A 22,712-nucleotide genomic window follows, 5' to 3' on the forward strand; every position below is an offset into this window, starting at 1 on the left:
TGTTTTATGAAGAAAAAATTCCTGCTATATTTTTAAATGTACAGATTACATCACAGCTTCATTTTCTGCGTGTTTTATTTCAGTCTTCGAAGTTAAAATCTGCATTCATACAAGTTCTAGATTCAAATGCTTAATAACAGTATTTCGAACATGTTGCTATGATGAAGAAAATAATTACAGCCAGCACAAAGACACTTAAAATAATAGAGCAGCAGTAACCAAAGATCACCAGTGATGTGGATCCAGCAATAATCACAAAACAAGATAATCTCGAGTGATGGACTTACAACAAACAATCCAGTGAGAAGTAACGATTGATCATGGGTAACAAACTAAAATCTTACGTGAACGATAGCTTCTATTTTAAGGCAGGTATTTTCTAAATGTATTTTTCAAAGATGAATTCTAATTTTCAAGATGCAACATAGTGGCTCCTGAATGGCCAACATAAAGCAGGCAACCATTTACATGCATTCCTGTTTTTGAATGGTTTTTTTTTTTTTTATAAGCACCACCAAACTTTGAAATGTTTCTATTATACTCCATTCATGTGTCTACTCTGAAGCATCAAGTGCATAACTCAAATGTGTGAATCTAATCTTCAGCACTTCAACACACTTCCTGCACTGCAAAGACAGACTTCTGTTCAGACCTCTGCTCTGTGTTGTGGCAGTGCTATTTTGTCCTGATGACTCACTACTGTCTCTCATGCATCCTGAGAGCACTCTGTAAATGTCCTGTCACTGCTTAACCTGTGGAAGAAAAGGGCAAGTCTTCTTTCATGTCTATCAATGACCAACGTCCATGCTTTTAAACTACATTGGCCCGTCAGTTAAGTACAAATAGGGGGGAAAAAAAACAAATCATCCCGGAAAAGATAAGACAAATACATTCAGAAGTATCATGCTAAGGCAGTTTCTGAGTTGGAGGCCTTCCCTTGTCTTTAGTGGGCCTGTTTTATCTCATGGTCCTTCATCCCGTCTCAGAGGAGGATGACTATTTTTGGACACACATCTGTGTCACCAGCATGTTTCCCAAGACAAAGCAGTCTTTGTACACACAAGTCTTTTGTCCACATCTCCCTTGGCACAGCCAGTGGGTCAGTACAAATCACAATCATATGTTCATCATATAACCTCCTGTGAAAAACAAAAGATTAGGAACATTTCCCCATTCCAATTACCACCTTCATAATGAATTGGCTTCATCATCACAAATTATTATAAACACTGACTTGTCAATGTCCATTTGACCAGATATTTGTACTGTTTTTTAAGGGGAAAGCCCATGACCTTATTTTCTTGGCCATTAAAAGTATCCAGTATGAATATTTAAGACCTCGTGACAGATCCATAACAACAGATTCACCTTAATGACTTCTGGTTGTTAAGACTGTGTCCATTGTGTGTCAGCGTATCTTGTTTGTGCCTCACTTGTAGAAAATAAAAAAGGAAAAGGGACACAAAGGACACAGCATTCCGTTTGAGTCTTTGGAGCCACCACTGCTCCCCTACTCCTTTAAAACCGAGGTCCCTCAAGGAGGTGGAGAGGAGAATCAGGGAGGTGGGAGTGTTTTGTTTCACAAAGAAAAGTATCACTGTCCTGTTCAAGGATTACCCGTCGGCTCAGGCTCCAGGGGTACCAGCTTGCTGGCCCATGAGAGGGTCTCCGCCTTCCACGCCCTCCTGGATGGGAGTCGTCTCGTGCTCTGCTGTGATTACAATGGTGTTCTCGTCTACGAGCTCACAGGTGGGATTGGAGAAAGCCGACAAGGGCAGTGTGATCCTCTGCATCTCACGCTCGTACACTCGCTGCTCATGCTGCTTCTTCAAGTCTCGACCCCTAAAAGCAAAACACAGATTGATTATGGGAGTTAGCCCTCAAAAGTTAAATGCAATAACTTTTTTATTTTTTGCCACTTGGAACAAACACTCACATATAATCACCTTTGAGAGAGTAAGCAAACTGTTAAAGTTGCTTAACAACATGTCTGGCAGTTATGAAGCAACACTCGTTTGGAGCTGTGTTTCTGACCAACTTGCAAATGTTAGTTTAATATTCACTCTCCTTTTAACTGTTATTGATAACCATATCCAAGTGAATCATCTAATACAAGTAGTCATGTAATCCAATTCTAATAACATAATATTGATTTTAACTGCTTTAATTATTCTTTAACTAAAAATCAAAGCTATTATGCAAATAACCAATCATTGTCGAGTCTTATTTTGTTATTCTTATGATAAACATATCTATTATAGTGATGCCCCAAGTAGTCTTGTAGTTGATACTATGTGTCGTAAAAAATGTTGGCGCCACCCATGCTAAATATTCATGATAAGGGACTACAGATAAAATGCTGCATGTGGATAACAGTGCCTGTTATAACAAGTGCCTGGTCTGCAGCAAAAACAAGGGACAGATGGTGAAAGGGAACAGAGAGCTGACAAGCTGGCGAGGAGTTTCTCTACTCCAAGACAACACAGGGACATCAAGCAGCATGATGTGGCTTCCTACTGATCCAGAGCCAAAACAGGCAAGTTATACTCCTGAATTTCAGTTTTAAGCATTATTCGGGATTTTCTTTCCCGGGACCACAACCTTGCTGGAGCTGGTTGCTCGGTAAACTGCTAGAGCGAGCTGTTTCCCCCTGCTTCCAGTCTTTGTGCAAAGAAAAATTAACTCTCTGCTGGCTCAAGCTACATATCTAACAGACATACATGAGAGTGGTATTAATCTTTTTATCTAACTGGCAAGAAAGAGAATTAGCAAATTTCACAAAACATCAACCTCTGTGAGGCTGTTCCTACAGTCACTCTTGGCCAGCGGAACATCCTTGCCATGAATTTTTCACATTACTGAGGGTGATGTCATTGCACTCTGAGGACAGGTATAAGCCCTCTGACATAACATGCTTCTCCTCCTTATAAAATAATCATCTCCTAAAAATAGAAAACAAAGATGGGGGCACTGCTAATCAGATATGACAACCAAACACATACCAGGGAGAGCCTTTTGTGCTGTATAATAGGGACTCAGAGTCCCCTCTTTCACAATATTGGGGCCATTATTTTGCACATTACATAACTGTAGTGAATCTGCGGGCTTTTGTATCCAATTCAACTCCTCTGCTGCGTTCTCTTCTCTTTTACAAAACAAGACTGCTCAAAATAGACGGCAGGCCTTTTACTTCCCTCCACTTTCCCCCTCATGTTCTGTTGTGGTTGTTGTGACAAAGCTATAAAAAATGGCTGCATCACATCAAAGTGGAACATCCGAGACCATCGGCGGGGGAATGTGAACAACAGCCGATGCCCTCAACTCAAGAGACCATTTGCATGCATGCTCTCATGTGAACTAATCATACTTGCATTTCTACGGCACATTTTAAAACTATCAACATCACGACATGAGCCAGTGGAAACAGGGTGACGCAACTCGGAGGCATCACATCCTGGCTTTATGTCACCACGTGTACACCACTGGCCAAACATTTTGAGAATGACACAAATATAAATTTTCACAAAGTCTGCTGCCTCAGTTTTTATGATGGCAATTTGCATATACTCCAGAATGTTATGAAAAGTGATCAAATGAATTGCAATTAATTGCAAAGTCCCTCTTTGCCATGAAAGTGAACTTAATCCCCAAAAAACATTTCCACTGCATTTCAGCCCTGCCACAAAAGGACCAGCTGAAATCATGTCAGTGATTCTCTCATTAACACAGGTGAGAGTGTCACTCTGTCATGCTCATTGAGTTAGAATAACAGACTGAGAGCTTTAAAAGGAGGATGGTGCTTGAAATCATTGTTCTTTCTCTGTTAACCACGGTTACCTGCAAGGAAGCACGTGCAGTCATCATTGCTTTTCACAAAAAGGGCTTCACAGGCAAGGATATTGCTGCTAGTAAGATTGCCCCTAAATCAACCATTTATCGGATCATCAAGAACTTCAAGGAGAGAGGTTCAATTGTTGTGAAGAAGGCTTCAGGGCGCCCAAGAAAGTCCAGCGAGCGCCAGGACCGTCTCCTAAAGTTGATTCAGCTGCATTTTCTCTGATGAATCTCCTTTCCGATTGTTTGGGGCATCCGGAAAAAAGCTTGTCCGGAAAAGAAAAGGTGAGCGCTACCATCAGCTCTGTGTCACGCCAACAGTAAAGCATTCTGAAACCATTCATGTGTGCAGTTGCTTCTCCGCCAAGGGAGTGGGCTCACTCACAATTTTGCCTAAGAACACAGCCATGAATAAAGAACGGTACCAAAACATCCTCCGAGAGCAATTTCTCCAAACCATCCAAGAACAGTTTGAACAATGCCTTTTCCAGTGTGATGGAGCACTTTGCCATAAGGCAAAAGTGATAACTAAGTGGCTCGGGAAACAAAACATCGAAATTTTGGGTGCATGGCCAGGAAACTCCCCAGACCTTAATCCCATTGAGAACTTGTGGTCAATCCTCAAGAGGCGGGTGGACAAACAAAAACCCACAAATTCTGACAAACTCCAAGCATTGATTGTGCAAGAATGGGCTGCCATCAGTCAGGATGTGGCCCAGAAGTTAATTGACAGCATGATAGGGCGAATTGCAGAGGTCTTGAAAAAGAAGTGTCAGCACTGCAAATATTGACTCTTTGCATAAACTTAATGTAATTGTCAATAAAAGCCTTTGACACTTATGAAATGCTTGTAATTATACTTCAGTATACCATAGTAAAATCAGACAAAAAGATCTAAAAACAAGGCTGTATACAAAGTATTAATGACATCCACGAAAGAGACTAGGTCCCCTTTCATTCCTCTAATACTGAACCCAGTGACAGATAATCTTGCTGTGATTTCAATACTGACCTCTTATAAAAGTAGCCAAATGTGATGCCTACTCCGAGGATGATTATAATCGCGATCATGAGAATGCCGAGGATATAGCCTGAAAAAAAGGAAATCATACAACATAAAAAACTGAGGATGCAAACACAAAGATATTTGTTTCACTCATAACTAATTTAAACAACAGATTTGTGTCAATCACCAACATAGAGTATTCTATGTTTTCAGACTAATAACATGTACAACATACCCAGGATGCCAAGGTCCTTCTTCTTTTTAGGTCCTGTGCGCACTCGCTGGCTGATTCCCATCACTGGCTTCACAGCGGCAACTTCTCCCTGAGAAGCTCCGGACCTGGCGGACTGAAAGCTCTCCGTGGAGGGAGTTGTTCCGGCGGGGTTGAGGGATTCGGCCTCTGATGGCACAGCAGAAGTTTCCTCTGAAGACACAACGAAAAGACAGAATTAAATAACTTCCTCAAGAGTTATGTTACAGTCAGTGGCGGTCAAATTACATTACAGTAAAAGGTACATTTTTAACCAGATATATTCTTTATTTTATGGAGAACTGTGACTTGATCACTTTCATGCTTAATTTCTCTTGTCCACCTCATTCATCTTTCAAACCTTCCAAAACTGTAACCACCTTTACCAAGTTTTATCACATAGATCAGGTGAAATGAAGAATAAACCATAGGTCAGTATTAATTTGTACATTGTGAGATATCATTAAGAACCTTTATATTTCAGATATGATTTTGGACTATGTAGCAAATCAATGAACATGGCTGCTTTTTGGCTGAAGAGAACTGAAGAGTGCACGCTTCCCCCCCCCCCCCCCACCCCCCACCACCACCACCACCACCACCACCACCACCCCACCGGAAATAAACAAGCTCTGCTCAACTCTTTTTCAAGACACAGGAAGGATCAGCTGCAGATGTCAACATCTGCCTCTTTAAATATTTTTCCATTTCCTCTCTCCCAGTTGTTTATGAACTCTGCCCGAGTTTAAGGGCATGAAGTCATAAACTGAAGCAGCCAATTAGCTGCTGTCTCTGAGGTAAGACTGTTCCTCTGTGCCAATGAGCTAGGTTTTGGGGCGTGGTCAACACCTTTCTTCAAGCTGAACTTTCTGACATGTGTGCAGGGCTTTGTTATTATGTGACTTGTTGGCTTTGGAAACAACAAAGGGAACAAAGGGTGAAGCATACAAGCCTTCTCAATAGCTTCAGCACTGACCAACTGACTTACTACAAGCTAATACTCTTCCCCAGAAAAAGGACATCGTCAGTAATGCAGCTACAAAGATGACTTGCACGGGGTATATTTGTGGTAAAGACACCACAAGGAAACTTTATTAAGTTTTTTTTATTGACCCATAAGAGCTTTCAACTTGGCTACATCTTCTTTGTGTTGACTACTTAGTACATTTGCATAGCTGCAAAAACTTCACCTCATTATTTATCCCAAGCATGAGTTTTACAGGGGAGGGAAAGTAATTGCAAGCGGCATCAAAAGAGCGTAGTCTGAAAAGATATCATAAAGCATTCAAAGAAAAGCAACAATTTCAGTGTTGCTTTTTAAATAATTAAAAATATGTCTATTTATTGTTGCCAGGTCACCTTGCAGCTGGGATCCGGCTGTTTTTCTAGATATGCCCAATTTCTGTTGCAAATACTAACTAAACTATCCGTACATGTCACAAATATTAATAAATATCATTCTGTACAAACTTTACCGACCTTTGCACGTCTCAATTGGACAAAATTGTCTCTGGATGGTTCCATCTGGGCCAGCAATGTAACACCAAGGCCTCTCAAAGGCGTCTGGGTTTCGGCAGTAATTGTGATCTCCAACACCTACAGGAAGAACGATAAAACCAGCACATTTCTGTTACTGATGCCTCATGGAAATACAGACCCCTCTGTGTGTGTGTGTATCCCCCAGTGTGTGGGGAAATTGCTGGATTCATTAATCACTAACACTTCTTCATCACACTACAATAAACAGGCCGCCATGAGCACAAACAAATGAACCAGCAGCTGCTGTGTAAAAGAAGCCACTTAACACCATAAATGGATAAATCAGTGGCACAGCATCTGTAGTGTGTGCTGTAAAATCCTGTATTTATTGCTCTGCATGTTTGTATAATCACTTGCGGTACATTCTAATATATTATTATGCTGTATCAGCAAAGATGTTTCAAGTTGTTTGTTATCCTGTTAGGAAACTGTTTTGCCCATCAACACCTGTGACATTTCATGTCATAAATTTGTTTACCTGTCTGTGCATCAGGATGGATGTTAACATTATAGTCCCGAGGAGTGTTGGTCCAGTTTAGGCAGGTCAGACCTGAAAAGGAGCTCTGTTGTTCTCCTCTGTAGTCCACACCATTGGATCTCATGCAGTCTGAGAATAACAACACAATAACATGTGAACACAACACTTTCACACATTGTGCAATCAAAAGGAACATTGACAAAATGATCAATATTATTCTTAAACACTTCATTTAAAAAAAAAAAGTAAACAATTTTTATAGGAAATGAAAAATGTTATATAATTTTACCTCTTTGAGCTCCATTTGATGCACTGCTCTCCACATTGACCACGCTCAGGAAAACGACGTGTAAAGACAAAAACATTTTGCAGAGCTGACGGGCTGAATTAACAGACAACATGATGCGCTTTTTGCTCTAAAACAAAAAAATACAAATGAATCCAAAATGTTTAAAATGGAGAAAGAGCCTGTACTGACTCTGAATCAGACACACTGCTCCTCTCGCTGGAGTCCCAGCCCTTATTTTTGTCGGAGAAGCTCATCTTTCTTCGTAAACAGCCTTCAGGAGGAGGAGGAGGAAGAGGAGGAGCTGTTCTTTTCAGTACGACCCCACGGTCCTAAAGCCTCACCGTGTTAAGTACATCAGCTGAAAAATGGTCTGGTAACTTGTCATGGCATGCAGCCCTGAAAAATTAAATCCATCGTCAGCACTCAGCATGAAAAGCCTGGGATGTCCATTCACATTTATGTTTAAGCTGAGAGGGAAATTATTTTTGTGGAACTATTTCTTTAATCCATCCTCGCACTTTTTTCCCTTTCCTTATCCAAGAATAATTTTCACGCTTGTTAAATGTTCTGTGGTTGCCTATAAATAGCTGCTCTGCTTTCAATTTTCATTTCAAAATACAGTCATTACTTTACATTTATAATCCCCATCCAACTGTGGAGTCTTATCTGGCCCCAAGTGCTGGGTACATCTGTCCAAACCCAATCTTCCTGGTCTCCTGCTGTCCTCTCCAACCCAGTGAGGACCTGTTTATTCCCCCTCTGGTTTTGGTCAGAATAGTGGACTCTACAGAAAGTAATAAAGGGCAGCTGCCAATAGGTATTTGCCTCTATCTGGCTGCATGTGCACAGGGAGCAGAGGGGCCCTGGAACATTGTTGGTTGACTGGTAAAAAGGGCAGCCAACGCATGACTCAGTCAATGTTCACTAAGCCACTTTTCAAATAGATGCTTACCCAGTTTTCAGGCAATCACTAGAGCAAACACACAACATCGGTCTGGTATGCGCCACTACACTGAGCTCTCACGGTCTGATCATTTTGACTCATTCAACCATATATTTTATCTCATGACATGTTTGTTACATGAATGGGGTTTCCTAAATGGGAAATATTTTAGTTGAAAATGTAAGACTTTTGTCAGGAGTGGAAGCAACTGTTATAAGATATGAAATTCATATTAGCACACCAATAATTCACAAAAAAATAGAGACTTCTCATTGTATAAGGCTGATCATTTGTCAACTACTGAAAGTGGGCAAAGCTTGTAGGGACAGTCCTACAGTAAAAAAATAAAACTAAATAGTGATCTGTGAATGACATTTTTGCAGAATAACAACCTTAACAGTTCACTTCATCATATTGAGCATTTAATTTTTTTTTCAAAAACTTTATTCAAATGTTTTTTATTTTATTGCGATTGTTACTGTACTTTAAATTTTAGAATAAAAAACCTTTGAGTCTTGCAATATTTTCACCTTAAGAGCAAGAATCAACTGGCTACTTGTGATACAACAGTGGAAAAACAATAATTTCATGCTCCAAATAGGTCAGACATAGGTCTGTATTTGCCACACACACACACACCCTATAAAAGTGGCTGCACCTACTTGGCCTTGTTCCCTGTTGCCATAGTTAATAATTTAATTAGCAGGACACAGGCTTACTGAGAGCCCAGAGACTCAGCACTCTCAGTAATGATAGTAAAGGCTTTTAAGCCAGATGGTCATTTTCCAGTTTAATTTACACTTTGCCTTCAGAAAATTCAAAACTGTGCCCACGTTAAGTTTACTTCACAAACTTTGTTTTCAAGGTTGAGACAGAAGACATAATATTGCAACATTGTTCAATGATAGATACATGAATAAAAAATAAAATGAGTATATCTTTTGATGAAAATTACAATTCTATCTTTAGGCAGGTTGAAAAGCTGTCAAGAACTAAAGTTTTTTTTTTTTTTATCATTGTCGGGTAGTAAAGTTTTTTTGAGTTTTGTCTTTAATGACTTATGAATCTAAGAATTTCAAACATATGGTTGTTTTTGTCTGGAGAACAGCAGCAGAAATGTTTCATTAAAAAACACTTACTGTAGGTTTCGTTAAGTGTGGAAAAATTCAAACTCTTTATGTCGTGATTTAAGGTTTATCTAACTTTCATTAATAAGCATTACTTTGTTTTACGTTATGTTCTTGAGGCAAATCTTAATCTCATAGAGCCCTACAAACCAGATGTGGATTTTGACTTGGGTCATAGGAAACACATTGCATAAGGTTTATGTATGAATCATTAATATAAGCTTATTGTCAGAGCTGTTGCATAATCTAGATGCTCACAAGCCCAACACTTCATGCATATGCAAGTACATCGAGAGGTACATTACAGTCAGATGCTGATAAACTGTTTAGATAGAATTTCATCAACTCTGACAATGCCATATCCCCAGTAAATAAAAGTTGTGAGGATAAAACAATACAAAATTTCCATATACATTTAATCACTAGCCTGACGTGGCCAATCAGAGAATCTATAAACTCTTTCATGTCTGTTTGCCTAATACTGAGAGCCACCCATCTCAAACAAATGCAGTGGGCTATCTGATGATGTAAGACTGCTCTAGTGTGTGGTCTGTTGCAGGGCAACCGCCTGCTCACCATCAGATCCAGTCAATCGCCGTCAGTCCTCATGCGGTTGGAAAATAGACACTTATCCTCATCCCAGCAGAAAGCCTCTAATGGAACATTAAACCACACACTATATTCCACCGATGGGTACCAAGCAGCCAATTTCGCCAGATGCTATTGCATTACATCACTGCATCAGTCTGAGCCTACTGTTGGTGCTGAGACAAGGCAAATATACAGCTTAGAACAACAGAGGAAAGAAGCACTATGGTTGGGGTGATGGTGATCAGAAAGACAGACCTGATTACCTGGTTACTGTAGCTCTGCATAAACAAAAACTCAATTCTAAACATGAATAAAGTTTGAGAAAATGTAATGTTATAAAATAATTCAGGCCACTGGCGCTTATGAGGAACAACTGTTTCACTACACTGTTTTCCTTTTGTGCACCCAATGCCTAGAGGGGTCTCTTCTCTGTGCAGCAAGTCTGATGATGAATAAAAGCAACTGCAGGAACTGAGCTCTTACATAACTCAGTCAGCCTCCCAAGTGCTGGCACACTGCAGCATCAGCAGTTGCACCACTCATTCAAGACTCCACATGTGCATGTCATAAGCTTTCTTAAAATATCTGTAGGTAATTTTATCCTGGGTCACATCGGACAGGTTTTGCTCAGGGTATACGGAAAAAGCTCCCGTGTTCTGTCACAGTGGCAGCTCTCCAGCCACAGCAGCTGTTAAAGCAGACGGAAAGTGGACACCGTTCTGACTGAGATGACTGCAAACTTCCTGTAAACTCATGTGCATGGATGAAGGGTCACAAAGGTGTCGTATATTATCAGATGTTTTCAGCAGTCGGAGGAGAAAGGTGGCCGTGGTGAGTAGACCGCATAGAGCGCTATGGAAACGGGGGACCATGAGGACAGCCAGCCAAGTGGGGGTCAATGTCCCAGCTGGAGAGAGAATAAATAATTGTATTGTAACACAGAAAATATGGAAAATACCACAGCTCATCACATTTCTATGAATTTAACAAACACATACTTATATTCCGATTGACATGCTAGTGTGGTACCTTGCTGGAGCTTTTTGCAGACTGCAAGGTTTTCTAGCACCTGTGCAACACTCTCCTCTGCCCATGAATTCAGGATCTGTGCCAGAGCAGAGGACTGAGAGTATTTTTCAGCCATCTGCAGTAGATAAGGCAGCACATGTACAGACATCACAGAGGGCTCTGCAAACACATTGGCCTCATCCTGCTCATACAGACTGCAACACCTGAATAAAAGAGTAATAGTGACAGTTAAGCAATACTCAGTTAAGGCTGTTCAGTTTACATATTGCTTCAGTGAGGTAACATACCCCGCAGCTGAGGCGTCTCTCAGCACAGATCTGAGGTCGGACTGAGGCAGGTGACACAGCAGCACCTCCAATGTGCCAGGTATGTCCCAGCATTTCTCCAGCAACAGGTCCAAGAGCAGCGGCAGTGCCTGGTTGACCTGCATAACGTAGACGCTACTCCGGCTTTCTCCTATTCTTGCATGGCGGAGCATAGAGGTAAAACAAGCTGCTTTCATCCTCACCTGCTGGCTTTGGTCCTGCAGCAAGTACAGGCCTGTGTTGATCAAACTAAACCAGAAAATTAGGCACTATTAATTTATGTTTATCAGAGTTTATAAATTGATAGACAGCATAGTTTGACTTCCTTCATACCTGATCATGATGGCAGGCAGAGTGCTGTTCTCTCTCAGGCTATAGTTCATTAATGGAACTCCAGCCACACACAGAGCTTCAGCACACGCTATCCTGAGCACTTCAGGGGCGTCTGGGGTCCGCTGGCTTTCCAAGATGCCACACCAGTGCTGGAACACTGATATCTTTAGACTGATTAGAAAAAGATAAGAAGAAAGTCACAGCTGCAGGCAAAAGTCCACTTCCAAAATGCATTTTAAAAAAAGACAATAAAACGTGTAAAAACCTGGACTCTGGCCAAAGGGAAAGCAGCAGACTGGCAGCGCTCAGAGCCTGGGACAGAAACTCTGGCCCGCCTCTCTGGGCCTCCAGGTCCCAAAGCAACAAATCCAGACACTCAGGCAGAACTGGTTCCTCCAGTGGGGCCACGTGTAGAACATGGCGGGATAAAGTAGAACGGCCTCCGGCCATCACTACCACCAGGGCTTTGAGGTATGTCCTGCGGTACTCCACACTGTGGCTCAACAACACCTCCTTTAAGTTGAACTGGAAACAGAGAGCTTTAGCTTAGTGCTTTCATCTTCCTGTCAAATGATCAGTTGTCCAAATAATCAAAAGTTTAAATGCTCATCCCATAACTTTGTTCTCCAGTCATTACTTACAATTTACAGTGTGCACTGTCAATGTATTGGTACTAAAACTTTCCACTTCAATTCTCTTTACTTTACATTACCATTGTTATCCTAAAACCCAATCAGATAGATGGAAAAATGGTCCTGTACTCCAACTAAATGATGTAATACAGGTAAACACACTGTAAAATAAATGACTACGCCATATAAACAGTAGTCTCTATCTTTACCCACTGTCTGTAAATATGAAGTATCGCATCTTATCAAGCTTATTTTAACGAGTCAGTAAAACACTTGACAGCGTATTCATGGGAAGGTACAGAGATAATATAACTTGCCGGAGAGCTTATCTAAATGACCCACATTAACTTAAACACTGCAAATAAATACTAGGACAGATACCATCAGCATGACTGTGTTACATCTCCATGGTTATAGAATAAAATAGTTTAGACACACCCTTTCATATGTCGGTGGGGAATACAGATCTCCAGCCACATTTCAGCCTCAGACAGTAATATTTTTAAGCCTACCTTCACCTCCAAAGTTTCCTCGCCTTGTTTGGTAAGAAGGTTGTTACAATTAAAGCTGCTAGACCAGTTTTTGGAAAGGTTGTTTTTCTTTATGCTGAAGTCTAGGCAGCATGTTTTACCTGTAACACCCTCTGGATGACCTCTTTCAGGCCAGTTTGCTGCAAACCCTGCCCATCCAGCACCCACGTAACCAATGAGAGCCTCAGATCAGGGCTCGCTGCAGAGAAGTGGTCCCAGATTTTACATGCTGACTGTGGATCAGCACATAGGAAGTAGATGGCTTGTTGATGGAAGGATGACAACCCAACCTGTGGAGGTGACAGAGGTAAAACATAAGGAACAATATATCTGTCAGGGCATCTTGGCAGACTTGTGGTTGAAAGCCCTGGAAACGTATTTTCTAAATAAACAGTGAGTAACTGGGTAAGACATGAAAATAATTATTTTAATGCCCATTATATAACAGCTTTGTGTGGAACTAGTCTAAGTAGGGTTTTTTGCGATACCTAACAATATATTTTGCATTCCCTCTGACCCATATGATACTGTGTTATGCATTCTGTATTTGACAGACCTTGATTGTGACCGCAGCTGTGGCTGGTTCAGTTGCATGTCTGTATCACTGCAGCTTGATAACTGGTAGTTGGGCTGCAACCCACTAATTTCTTAATGAGTGTAACGCTAACAACATGCAGTAGTCATGTGTCAATATGTCACACACCTGAAGACCCTGCTGAGGTGTTTGGAGGTCATGGATGAGGGTGTCACTGAGCTTTGACAGGAAGGTCTCACTGCAGAGTCTTCTCAGACACTCGGTGACACTGAGGTAGACTGCTCTCACGAGGGGGCAGCGCTGAGCTTCAGTCACCAGCCACAGAGAGGCCTGCATCCTGTTCAGCACCTCACACAGGTCATCTGAAGGGGCACTGCCAATAGAAACACAGTAGGATTTCAAAGCCTGACGGTGTCTGTACAACGAATCCACCAGGCCTTCTGAAAGTCTGAAAGGGAGTGATGAATGAATAAGCAGCTCTTTGAAGTCTCACCAGTCTGTGCAGAGAGCTCTCTCTAGAATGGCTTTGATCTGCAGAAGCTGTCCATGGAGCTGGTTGTGACAGTAGTGCTCCTGTAGACTAGGCAGTTGGGCTGTAAGTTTGATGAGGATGCTCATGTACTCTGAGGAGGGAGTCATGGCAACCAGAGCCTTCGAGGCCATCACTCTCACACTGTAAATAGGGCTGGCAGACAGCTGGAGTAAAGGAGGCACGAAGTCCGACAGAGTTCTGGCAGAGGAAAACCCAGAAGACATCCACTTGATCAAATAAAACTCAGTATGGAGATTTACAAATGTACAAAGTTTCCCAACTAATTTGTACAGATGCTTGATCAAATGCTAATGTTAAGGAATAGTTCAACATACTGGTAAATATGCATATTTGCATTCTTGCAAAGTTACAGCAACAGCCTTTTTTTTTTTTTTAATCAGTACAAAATAGTGTAAAAATGATATGGTTATATTAAATACCATCATAACATGTTAGAATTTTTATTTTTGGACAGAGCCAGGTGAGTTGTTTCCCCCTGCTTTCAGGATTTATACAAAGCCAAGGAAACTGGAAGCAGTCTCCAGGTACATATTGGGTGTACAGATCTGATAGTGATGTTTATATCTTACTTTTGGCATTAAATTGAATGTGCATTTTTCCCAAAATGTCAAACTATTACTTAAACCAGCTGCCTTTAGTCACATCATGAGGGTCAGAGAATCTGATAATTTTAATGTCAGTGATAAGTAAACATCAGTCACTCTGTTGAGTCTTGGACACCAGGCTGGAGTTGGGCCAACAGAGTGAGGATAGGGTAGAGCGAGGGTTGCAGGTGTAGCTTAGCCTCATTGGAGGGATCCTGGAGGTGTTGTGCTGCCCCTCTCAGCTCGCCCAGGACGAAGGGCTGGAGTGCCTGATAGTGGAAGAAGAAGGCAGGGAGGGACATGGCATGCTGGGTAGGGCCAGCTTCTTCACTGCTGGACCGCTGGCCGAGCATTCGCGAGCACAGAGAACCTGGAAACAGACTTGAATTTCTGTAGTTTCAGAGTATTACATATGAAGAGAGCAGTCAATGAACTGATTAGTAAGAAACAAAAGTTTTATTTTGATAATAGCTTCATAATTTTAGTATGGTTTTAAGCAAAAAATGTTCCAAATTCATGGTTTTCAGTTTCTAAAATGGTGGTGAGTGTTTACCAAATTGACTTCTCTTCTATAAAAGTAAACTAATGAATAATAACTGAATAATCGGATGCAATTAGAATGAGTCAATTTGATCATGGGAAATTTATATGGGTAATTTTGTATTATTTTCTGGCATTTTAGCGATGAAACAATTACACAATTAATGACAAAATAATGGGCAGATGAATGAACAAGGCCTAGCCCGAATGTAATCCTTAATATTAAAAAGTACCGGCTGAAAGTAACGTTCTTACTGTAAAGTTGCAGAGCTGCATTCCTCATGGCCCAGCAGGGAGAATTGAGCAGAGTGAGTGACAAGATGGCTACTGCGGGCGCAAACTGAAGGACAGCTACTCCCAAACCTGCACCACGCACCAGGGCCTGCAGAGTGTGAACTGCACAAACCTGTCGGGGAAAGGAACAGTCAAGTGATCACATCTGTCTGTGTGGTTGTAATGACTGACATGCTTATTGTTGTTGCTGTGTCTACACACCTGTGGCAAGTCAAGTGTTTGGTCCAGGTCCTCATTTAGAGGGGTTTTGGCTGTTTCCAGTAAGGTTTGCATACTATGGGCTAACAATGGTCTTGCTTTACTGGCCTCCTCTGCTGATACAACACAAAGGATCAGCATAGGCAACCCTGCAGCCCGCCGGGTGACAGAGGTAGAATGGAGGCACTGAACAACCTGCAATCCCTATAAAGATTTAGGAGAGGAAAAATATTATAAGTCACCAGTATTAATAAAAAAAATACATACAAGCATGCATCATCACTCACTTGTTTCAGCATTTGGGCTGGAATATCCTTGAGCTCTGGATCATTGCTGCTCAACAGAGAGGCACAGAACTTTGTGAAGCCTATACAGCATCCCTCTACTGCCCCCTGGTGAGGGGAAAAAAATTATTTAGAAAAAAACCTGAGAGTTGTGAAGATTTAGACTTAGTGCCTCCAAAAGGATTTATAAAACGTACCCAGTGACGACATTTGAGAAGAATATTCTTGAATACTTTTGATGCTCTCATTAGATCTGGTTTTGTTAGAAGGCACTCGCTAGGTTGTTTGGATTCCGTGAGAATTTTCTCCACCAGAGAACCTAAAAATATTCCTATTTCCTAAAAAGAAAACATGACAGAAATTAATATTCAGAAAAAGTTGTGCACATCAAGCTAAAATGTCACACTTCTTAAATGTTGAGATATGAAATGATGCATCTAAATGGGTGATCTGATTCTGCTTTACCTTGAGGGAGACCCAGCAGCAGGTGAGAACAAGGCTGTGCTCTTCAGACAGCAGGACACACTTGTCTCCATCCGCTTGGCCACCTCCAGATGTTTGGGCAATTAGAGAGCTGATGGCATTTCCCATGTCACAAAAAGAAGGTGGGGCATCTAAGAAAGAGAGCACTTTACTGCCTGGTGTCAAAAATAAATCTGAAATAAATCAGGATTTTTTTTTTTCTGCAGACTGCTCCATCACCCTTTTCAGTGGCACAAGCATCCTGGTCTCCATACAGAACACCGAGCAGCAGCAGAGAGATATTCTCCAGCAGGCCGAGCACCTCGATGTTCAGACTGTGGTCAAGTGTGTCATAGATACTGATGGGTGGACTGAGCAAACACTTCTGAAGGGCAGTTAGAACTCCTGCAACATAATTCATGACAGGATTTAAACAATAAAACGATGCTTCTAGGGCACATCATCATTTAAATGTGTGCTGATCTTAAGGCTCACCATGTATAGGCTTAGTTCTTGCAGCAAGCATCATGTCTGCCTTGGCTGTCAGGTAGTGCTCCTCGAGCTCTTTCACCAGGACTCTGACCATGCACGAGCTCTTTGGGTCACTGCTGACAGTACTGTTGAGCCTGCAGTCCTCATTCTGGTCTTGTGATCTACAGGAAGAACATCTGATAACTGCTTATCCTTCCAATCTAAACCGGGTGAACCAGGGCATGTAAGAGGTAAAGCTTACTTCTGAAGGAGGACCTTCGTCATCAGTGCTCCCATCTGCGCCTCCTGCACCCGAGGACTGCACAGAAGCTGTTTGGCTCTAGTGTGCAGCACTTCAGCGATGTCATCTGGATAACTGGGTGGAAAAAATCTCAACAATAACCCTGCTGAGAGCTCCCGAATCTGAAGGAAAAGAAAATCCCTTATTCTCAACGTAAATCAATTTGAACTACTTAAAGGAAATAGGGGGCAGGATACAGCAGCTCTACCTCATTTGTAGAATCTTCTAAACAGCTGATAAGGACCAGCTGGTTTGTCCTGCAGAAGAAATCCCACTTCCCTCTTTGTCTGGCATAATTAATAAGAGACCCAATGTTTGCTGTAAAAATTAGTCCATGAACTTCATTAAGAGTCAAAAATATATATAAAACATTAAAAGAGTAATTACTAGCACCACATAGTATAATCTATGTTGTTTTGGCCACATTTTTCAATCCCTGTTTTTACAAACTGACCTGGAGGTTGTCCCTTCTTTTTGTCAGGGCTCCATGTGTCTGTGCAGGTCTCCAGCACAGCAGACAGCAAAAGCAATGCAGTTTTCTTCCTCTGATAACTGTGTCCTGGTGCCAGATTGCTGTATGGAAGTTGATTCAACCATTCCACAAACCCTGTGTGGCACACAAAAAGAGCTGCAAATTAACAACAGTGCAACAAAGGCAGAGAGTATTAGGCTGGGTGCCAAGTGGTATTTATCTGTTATCTTTGTCCTGTTTCCTGACACAGTTGCCCTTGATTAATTAAATATTTAATCTATTCAATTAGGGTACCGGTGATTTAACCTCTCTGGAGAGCTGTAAGGAGTTTTGACCTAATTATTTTACCTCAACCAATTTAAACAAAGCAATTCAGCAGTCTGTGACAAACAGCTATCCCAGAAAGCGGAAACCTGTAATTTAGTGAGAATTAGTAATAAATATAGAAACACTCAGAACAGACACATAAACTTTAAAAGAAACCACAAAATACAATATGATAAGTATATAATGGCTGTTAATTTTCTAACCTATTCCCTGCTCCAATGTATCCTGAGCCCTCTGTAAGTGGGTGGCATCTCCTTTCTTTTTGCCCTTCTGTCCTCCGACGTGTGCCAAGCAGCCATCTCTGATACGAACCAGAAACTTCTTCACTCCTGCGTGAAAATGCTGGCGAAAAGGTGAAGACTCGCAGTTTAGGTTCTGAGGAATAAACATCCTCATTATCGCCATCTCCTCTGTGGTTGGAGTGTCTTTGGTCTTTGGGCAGCAGCAGAGCAGATTAAGAGCAGCAAGACGAACTTTGTCATCTGCAGATCCGAGAGCTAGCTGCAAGGTTTCAAAGATGGAACTGCCCTGAAGAACCCACAGAGCGCAACCGGTCACAGCCCGATAGGAGCTCAGGATGCAGGCCCAGGCGTGAAGGTGGCCAGGGCTGTATGGGTCCAGAGAGACCACCAGATGGTCCACAGCAGAGGGGAAGACCTGAAAGGTGCAGGGTAATAAGTATATTGAGCTGTTGTTCTGCAGCAGAGCCACATCAGACGTCAGTGCTTCATGAAGGACGGGCTGCCAACGCCTCGCCCAGTAACGGGCCAGATCCGGCTCGGTGTGTGAAGCAGACGTCTGTGAGCCCTCACGCAGCTCTCGTCTCAGCTGCTGGATCAGACATTTGTAAAGCTCAGAGCCACAGGGTGACAGGTGATTGGTCGACAAGCACTTCAGGAGATGATTGGGGATTTCTACATATTGATCCAGCACCTGATCGATTAAAGAGAGAAGGAAAGAAATATGTATCAAAATCATCATGACCAATAATGATATTATAGGAACAGTGATAATCCTGAAATCTTCACCATGTCAGTGCCCAGATATGGCAGCAGGGCACAGAGGCGATGATATTTGGCTTTGGCTTCCCAAGGTAGTTTCATTATTCGCTGAAGCAGAGTGAAATAAAATGTCTTCTGTGTGTCACAAAACTGCTCACAGTCCATCTTATAGAAGTCCAGCAGCAGGAAAAAGGCACTGCGCACAAACTCAGACACCCCTTCTACCTGCAAATGCACAGTAAGACACATATGTAATTTAAAAACAGTGTCCGGGGTATTCTGAACCCCAGTAATTCTGGGCACTGTGTGTTCAAAGGACTATACATCCAAAACAGTTCTCTCAAATAATAATGTAAATTAAATCTGAGAGTTGGTACTTTCATGTAATATCCTTTTAAATTAAATAGCACAGCCTGAAGATTAAAGAATGAGTAACTGTCCAAATACTTACAGTCTGGACTGTATTGACAGAAAAGAACTCAGTTTTTGAACAAAAGTGTATCCAACTCATGAACACTTTGCTTCTTTGGAGAGTAGATTTGGGCAGATTTGAACTATTTTCTAGAGTTTTGCTCAAACAAAACTGCACTGTGATGATTTACTAATGGTACATTATAAGGTTATAAAAATTTCAAGCAAAAAAAATCTTTGCATAGTGACTAATATCATCTTCCATTACTTGGCTATTCATATAGTTTACAGTGTCAAACAATGCCCAGTCACTAAAATGCTTTTTAGGTTGTTTGAATTGGAATAGTATAAGGATGCTCAAAGACTCACTGGGCTTTCTGCATTGGTCCAGATAATGTGAATGAGCTGCTGCTGCAGGCTGCTGTCGTCAGGCAGGAGGCGGACTCCTGTCATCCTCCAGAGATCAGCCAGACATTCTTTCACTTTCTTCAGCCATACTGTCAACACTGTAATGACATGTGAACATGTGATAACTTTATTCAAACATTTTATCAAACACCCTAGGCATGACTCACCTTCGAAGGCAGAGTGGTGACAATCCAGCTTCTCCTCACACAAAGCATAGACCAGAGGAAACAAACCGTTCAGCAGCAAACACTTCTGAAAATAGAGAAATGACAGATTTGGTAACAAAAGCAAGCTCAACAAGTACAACATGTTTTTGACACAAACTTTTAACAGATTTACTTCAGTGGCATCTTCATGTGAAGTGAGCAATATGTGAGGTCGACAGCAGGTCAGGAGGCCCCTGCTCACAGCCAGCCTGTCCACTCCGTCTTTTCTTGTAGGGTTGCACTGAACCTGGAGAGCACCAACAGTCAGCAGCCAGGGCTCTGAGACGTAACAGGACAACAGCTAGTTAGATAACAGCTACTCACTCAGGAATCTCTAGGTATGCCCAATTTGTTGAAAAATTGTAGAACATTTGGTTTATTGTGTTCTGGTTACAGTGCAACAAAGATTAGATCTATGTACCCGCATGTGTACATATTTGGTCTAATTCCAGTGCTTGTTTTTCTCATGTTTGTTTGTTTTGTTAACGGTTACATACCTGAACGAGAGACCTGTAGCAGACTCCAGGCAGCAGCTCCTCCAGCTCCGCTCTCTGATGCTGTGTTGATCAACATGGCCACAGCGGTGCCTGCCAAAAGACGAGTCTCCCTGTTGCAGCACTGCAAGGCAGGACATGCTGATTGATAAGATAAAACCAAGGTAACGACAGATATCTTGTGAATGAGTGACTGTCAACTAGTGAAGAAACCTGTCCGAGTATTATGTTCATAAGGGCCTGCAGGATCCTCTGCACTGTTGGGCCCCTGTGGTTGGTGTCCCACACTAGAGGAGCCACTTCACCGGACACCAGCTGAAATACTTGCAAACAGACCTGCAGAGATTACAGTTCTAAAGTCAGTAACAGAGATTGAACAATAAGTTTACAATGAATGCAATGGACTCTGCCTGATTCATGACGCACACTGCTCTTCGTGTACCTTGACAGAAATGTAACACACAGGCCCATCTCTCAGAGATTCTTGTTGCAATACGACAGGGAATAAATCAGACACTTTACTCAGGAAGGACATGTATGACTCTCGCCACACCTCACGACCAACGGTACTGTCTTCCAGGAACATACAGGCTGAAAATGGTTAAAAAAAACATAAACAAAAAACACATTGTTGATAAAGTTAATACAAATTTGATCATTGTGACACACTTAAATAACGCAACATTTTTTGCCATGACTAACCTCTCTGCAAATCCTCAAATGTCAAAATCTGAAAGCAGATAAGGTCAAAGTTATCTGCAATGTTTTTATGAAAAAACATGACAAACACAAGTGAAGTGAGAGCGGTGTACCTGGTCACTGTGGACTGTGGAATCCAAACAGTGAAGCGTTTCTCTAAAAACCAGCTGGTGATCCACCTTTGCCAAAAGTTGCAGCATCTGTCAAGCAAATGCAACGTTTCAGTGAGACTCTACTTTGTCTCATGCATTGTAAAGCGAACACACATGCTGTAGGGCTGACCTGGTCCACTTTACGACAGGCTGTGGAGATGCTGACCATCTCCACCTGCATGGATATGAGGAGTCGGACCAGAAGCAGGAGGTGGTTGTCCTCTAAATTACGAAGTTGTGCCTCTGAAATTTGTCTCAGCAGTTGGACAGCCTCCTCTAAACAGCGCTCCTTACATCTTTTCACACTACTCCTGTTGACGCAAGTATAATTATTCATCACCCCTCATTAATCATGCGACAAATACAGTGTTCATATACCATGAAGGGGACAGTGTGTAAGTGTAAGTGTAAAGCTTTAGGCACCAACCTGGAGGATTCAGACAGTTTATCAGAGAACAGCTTGAGTGTTTGGATGACATTTTCAGGTGCTCGATCCTCGGCGATCACACAGTCTTGCAAACTTGTCATCAGGTTATCAAACGACAACATTATTATATTACTTCCACACAATACAGATGCTCGTTATTGTCAGACACTCGTTGTCAGACACATATTGGCAGCACGCTGGTTTTCTGCTCACGTGACAAAACTCTACTTCTGCTATCACTAAACCGGCGGTCGTCGTGGAGTTACAGTGACCTGTTGCCATCTAGAGGCTGAATAAAGAATGCAGGCTTCGGCTGTTCGCGGTCCCTTTTTGGTCTTAACTGAAGGATATAGTGACAACAACCATCATTGAATTATAATGAAGAAATCCTAAAACACTGATAATTATTAGGAAAGTCCTGAAAAGTTCCTGCCCCACTAGTCTATTGTACATTATATCTTGTATGTATGACTTTATTTGAGTATTTCCGTTTGATGCTACTATATACTTCCACTGCATTATATTTCAGAGAGAAATATTGTAGTTTCTACTCCACACTACATTTATTTGACAGCTTTCCTTACTTTTCAGATTAAGATTTTACACACTGGATGACATAACAAGCTTTTTAAAATAAAACAGATGGTTAAATATTAAATCAGTGGTTCCGGCCTGTTTTTCTTTTGATGTTTAAAAAAAAAAAAAACTCTGTGTGAATTGGGGTCACATTTCAAATATCTATGTCTGTGTTGTTAACAGCTCCATCAAATAGGGATTTTTCCCTCTAAACTTCTCACCTGTTTTAATTTCAATAAATGTTCCTACGATCCAATATGAGCAAAGATCAAAGATCAGAGAAAACCTAAAAACAGATTTGTGTATTAGAACTTCCTTTTTAAATTTTCTCCAATCTTTCTCTAATTCTCTAATCATCAGACGACCCCTCGGATTTATCTGCAATCTGTGTATAAAACTGGATATAAAGGAGTTCAAACTAGCTCAACCGG

The 22,712-nt window shown here is 41.6% G+C and overlaps 2 protein-coding genes across 2 annotated transcripts; both read right to left on the bottom strand.

Annotated features, from left to right (window-relative positions):
* Positions 1-57: 57 nt before the first annotated feature.
* pik3ip1 (phosphoinositide-3-kinase interacting protein 1) lies at positions 58-7,605 on the bottom strand. Its single transcript, XM_069709548.1, has 6 exons — positions 7,397-7,605; positions 7,108-7,236; positions 6,570-6,686; positions 5,076-5,264; positions 4,847-4,925; positions 58-1,842 (listed from the first exon to the last, which is right to left on the bottom strand). The coding sequence occupies exons 1-6, from the start codon at positions 7,506-7,508 to the stop codon at positions 1,626-1,628; spliced, it is 843 nt and encodes a 280-aa protein (XP_069565649.1). The 5' UTR covers positions 7,509-7,605; the 3' UTR covers positions 58-1,625.
* A 189-nt stretch (positions 7,606-7,794) lies between these two features.
* LOC138627302 (tRNA (32-2'-O)-methyltransferase regulator THADA) lies at positions 7,795-21,901 on the bottom strand. The gene is made up of 31 exons (XM_069709545.1): positions 21,706-21,901; positions 21,409-21,589; positions 21,240-21,326; positions 21,130-21,157; positions 20,870-21,018; positions 20,641-20,763; positions 20,431-20,551; positions 20,067-20,212; positions 19,895-19,979; positions 19,685-19,825; positions 18,936-19,129; positions 18,111-18,840; positions 17,563-17,715; positions 17,317-17,426; positions 17,070-17,230; positions 16,832-16,989; positions 16,577-16,741; positions 16,340-16,488; positions 16,072-16,212; positions 15,878-15,982; positions 15,594-15,794; positions 15,354-15,504; positions 14,676-14,928; positions 13,915-14,151; positions 13,590-13,794; positions 12,988-13,176; positions 11,990-12,249; positions 11,725-11,895; positions 11,374-11,640; positions 11,087-11,289; positions 7,795-10,964 (listed from the first exon to the last, which is right to left on the bottom strand). Exons 1-31 carry the CDS (start codon positions 21,825-21,827, stop codon positions 10,717-10,719), a joined length of 5,634 nt encoding a protein of 1,877 aa, XP_069565646.1. The 5' UTR covers positions 21,828-21,901; the 3' UTR covers positions 7,795-10,716.
* Positions 21,902-22,712: the final 811 nt, after the last annotated feature.

The sequence above is a fragment of the Brachyistius frenatus genome, unplaced genomic scaffold (genome assembly GCF_029030835.1).
Source record: "Brachyistius frenatus isolate BFR_SWC_R1_liver_20210118 unplaced genomic scaffold, ASM2903083v1 Contig_83, whole genome shotgun sequence".
NCBI classification, from domain to species: Eukaryota; Metazoa; Chordata; class Actinopteri; family Embiotocidae; genus Brachyistius; species Brachyistius frenatus.

Bases quoted from the DNA above. Each gene is read 5' to 3' on its own strand.
- pik3ip1 (XM_069709548.1), bottom strand. From the start codon at position 7,508: ATGTTGTCTGTTAATTCAGCCCGTCAGCTCTGCAAAATGTTTTTGTCT. The intron at 5,265-6,569 runs GTCGGTAAAGTT...TTGTGTCTTCAG, and splicing joins TCCAATTGAGACGTGCAAAG to AGGAAACTTCTGCTGTGCCA. The intron at 4,926-5,075 runs GTATGTTGTACA...CCTTTTTTTCAG, and splicing joins GAAGGACCTTGGCATCCTGG to GCTATATCCTCGGCATTCTC.
- LOC138627302 (XM_069709545.1), bottom strand. From the start codon at position 21,827: ATGTTGTCGTTTGATAACCTGATGACAAGTTTGCAAGACTGTGTGATC. The intron at 16,990-17,069 runs GTAAGCTTTACC...TTCTTCCTGTAG, and splicing joins ACGAAGGTCCTCCTTCAGAA to ATCACAAGACCAGAATGAGG. The intron at 13,795-13,914 runs GTGAGACTTCAA...TTCTATTGGCAG, and splicing joins AGAGCTCTCTGCACAGACTG to TGCCCCTTCAGATGACCTGT.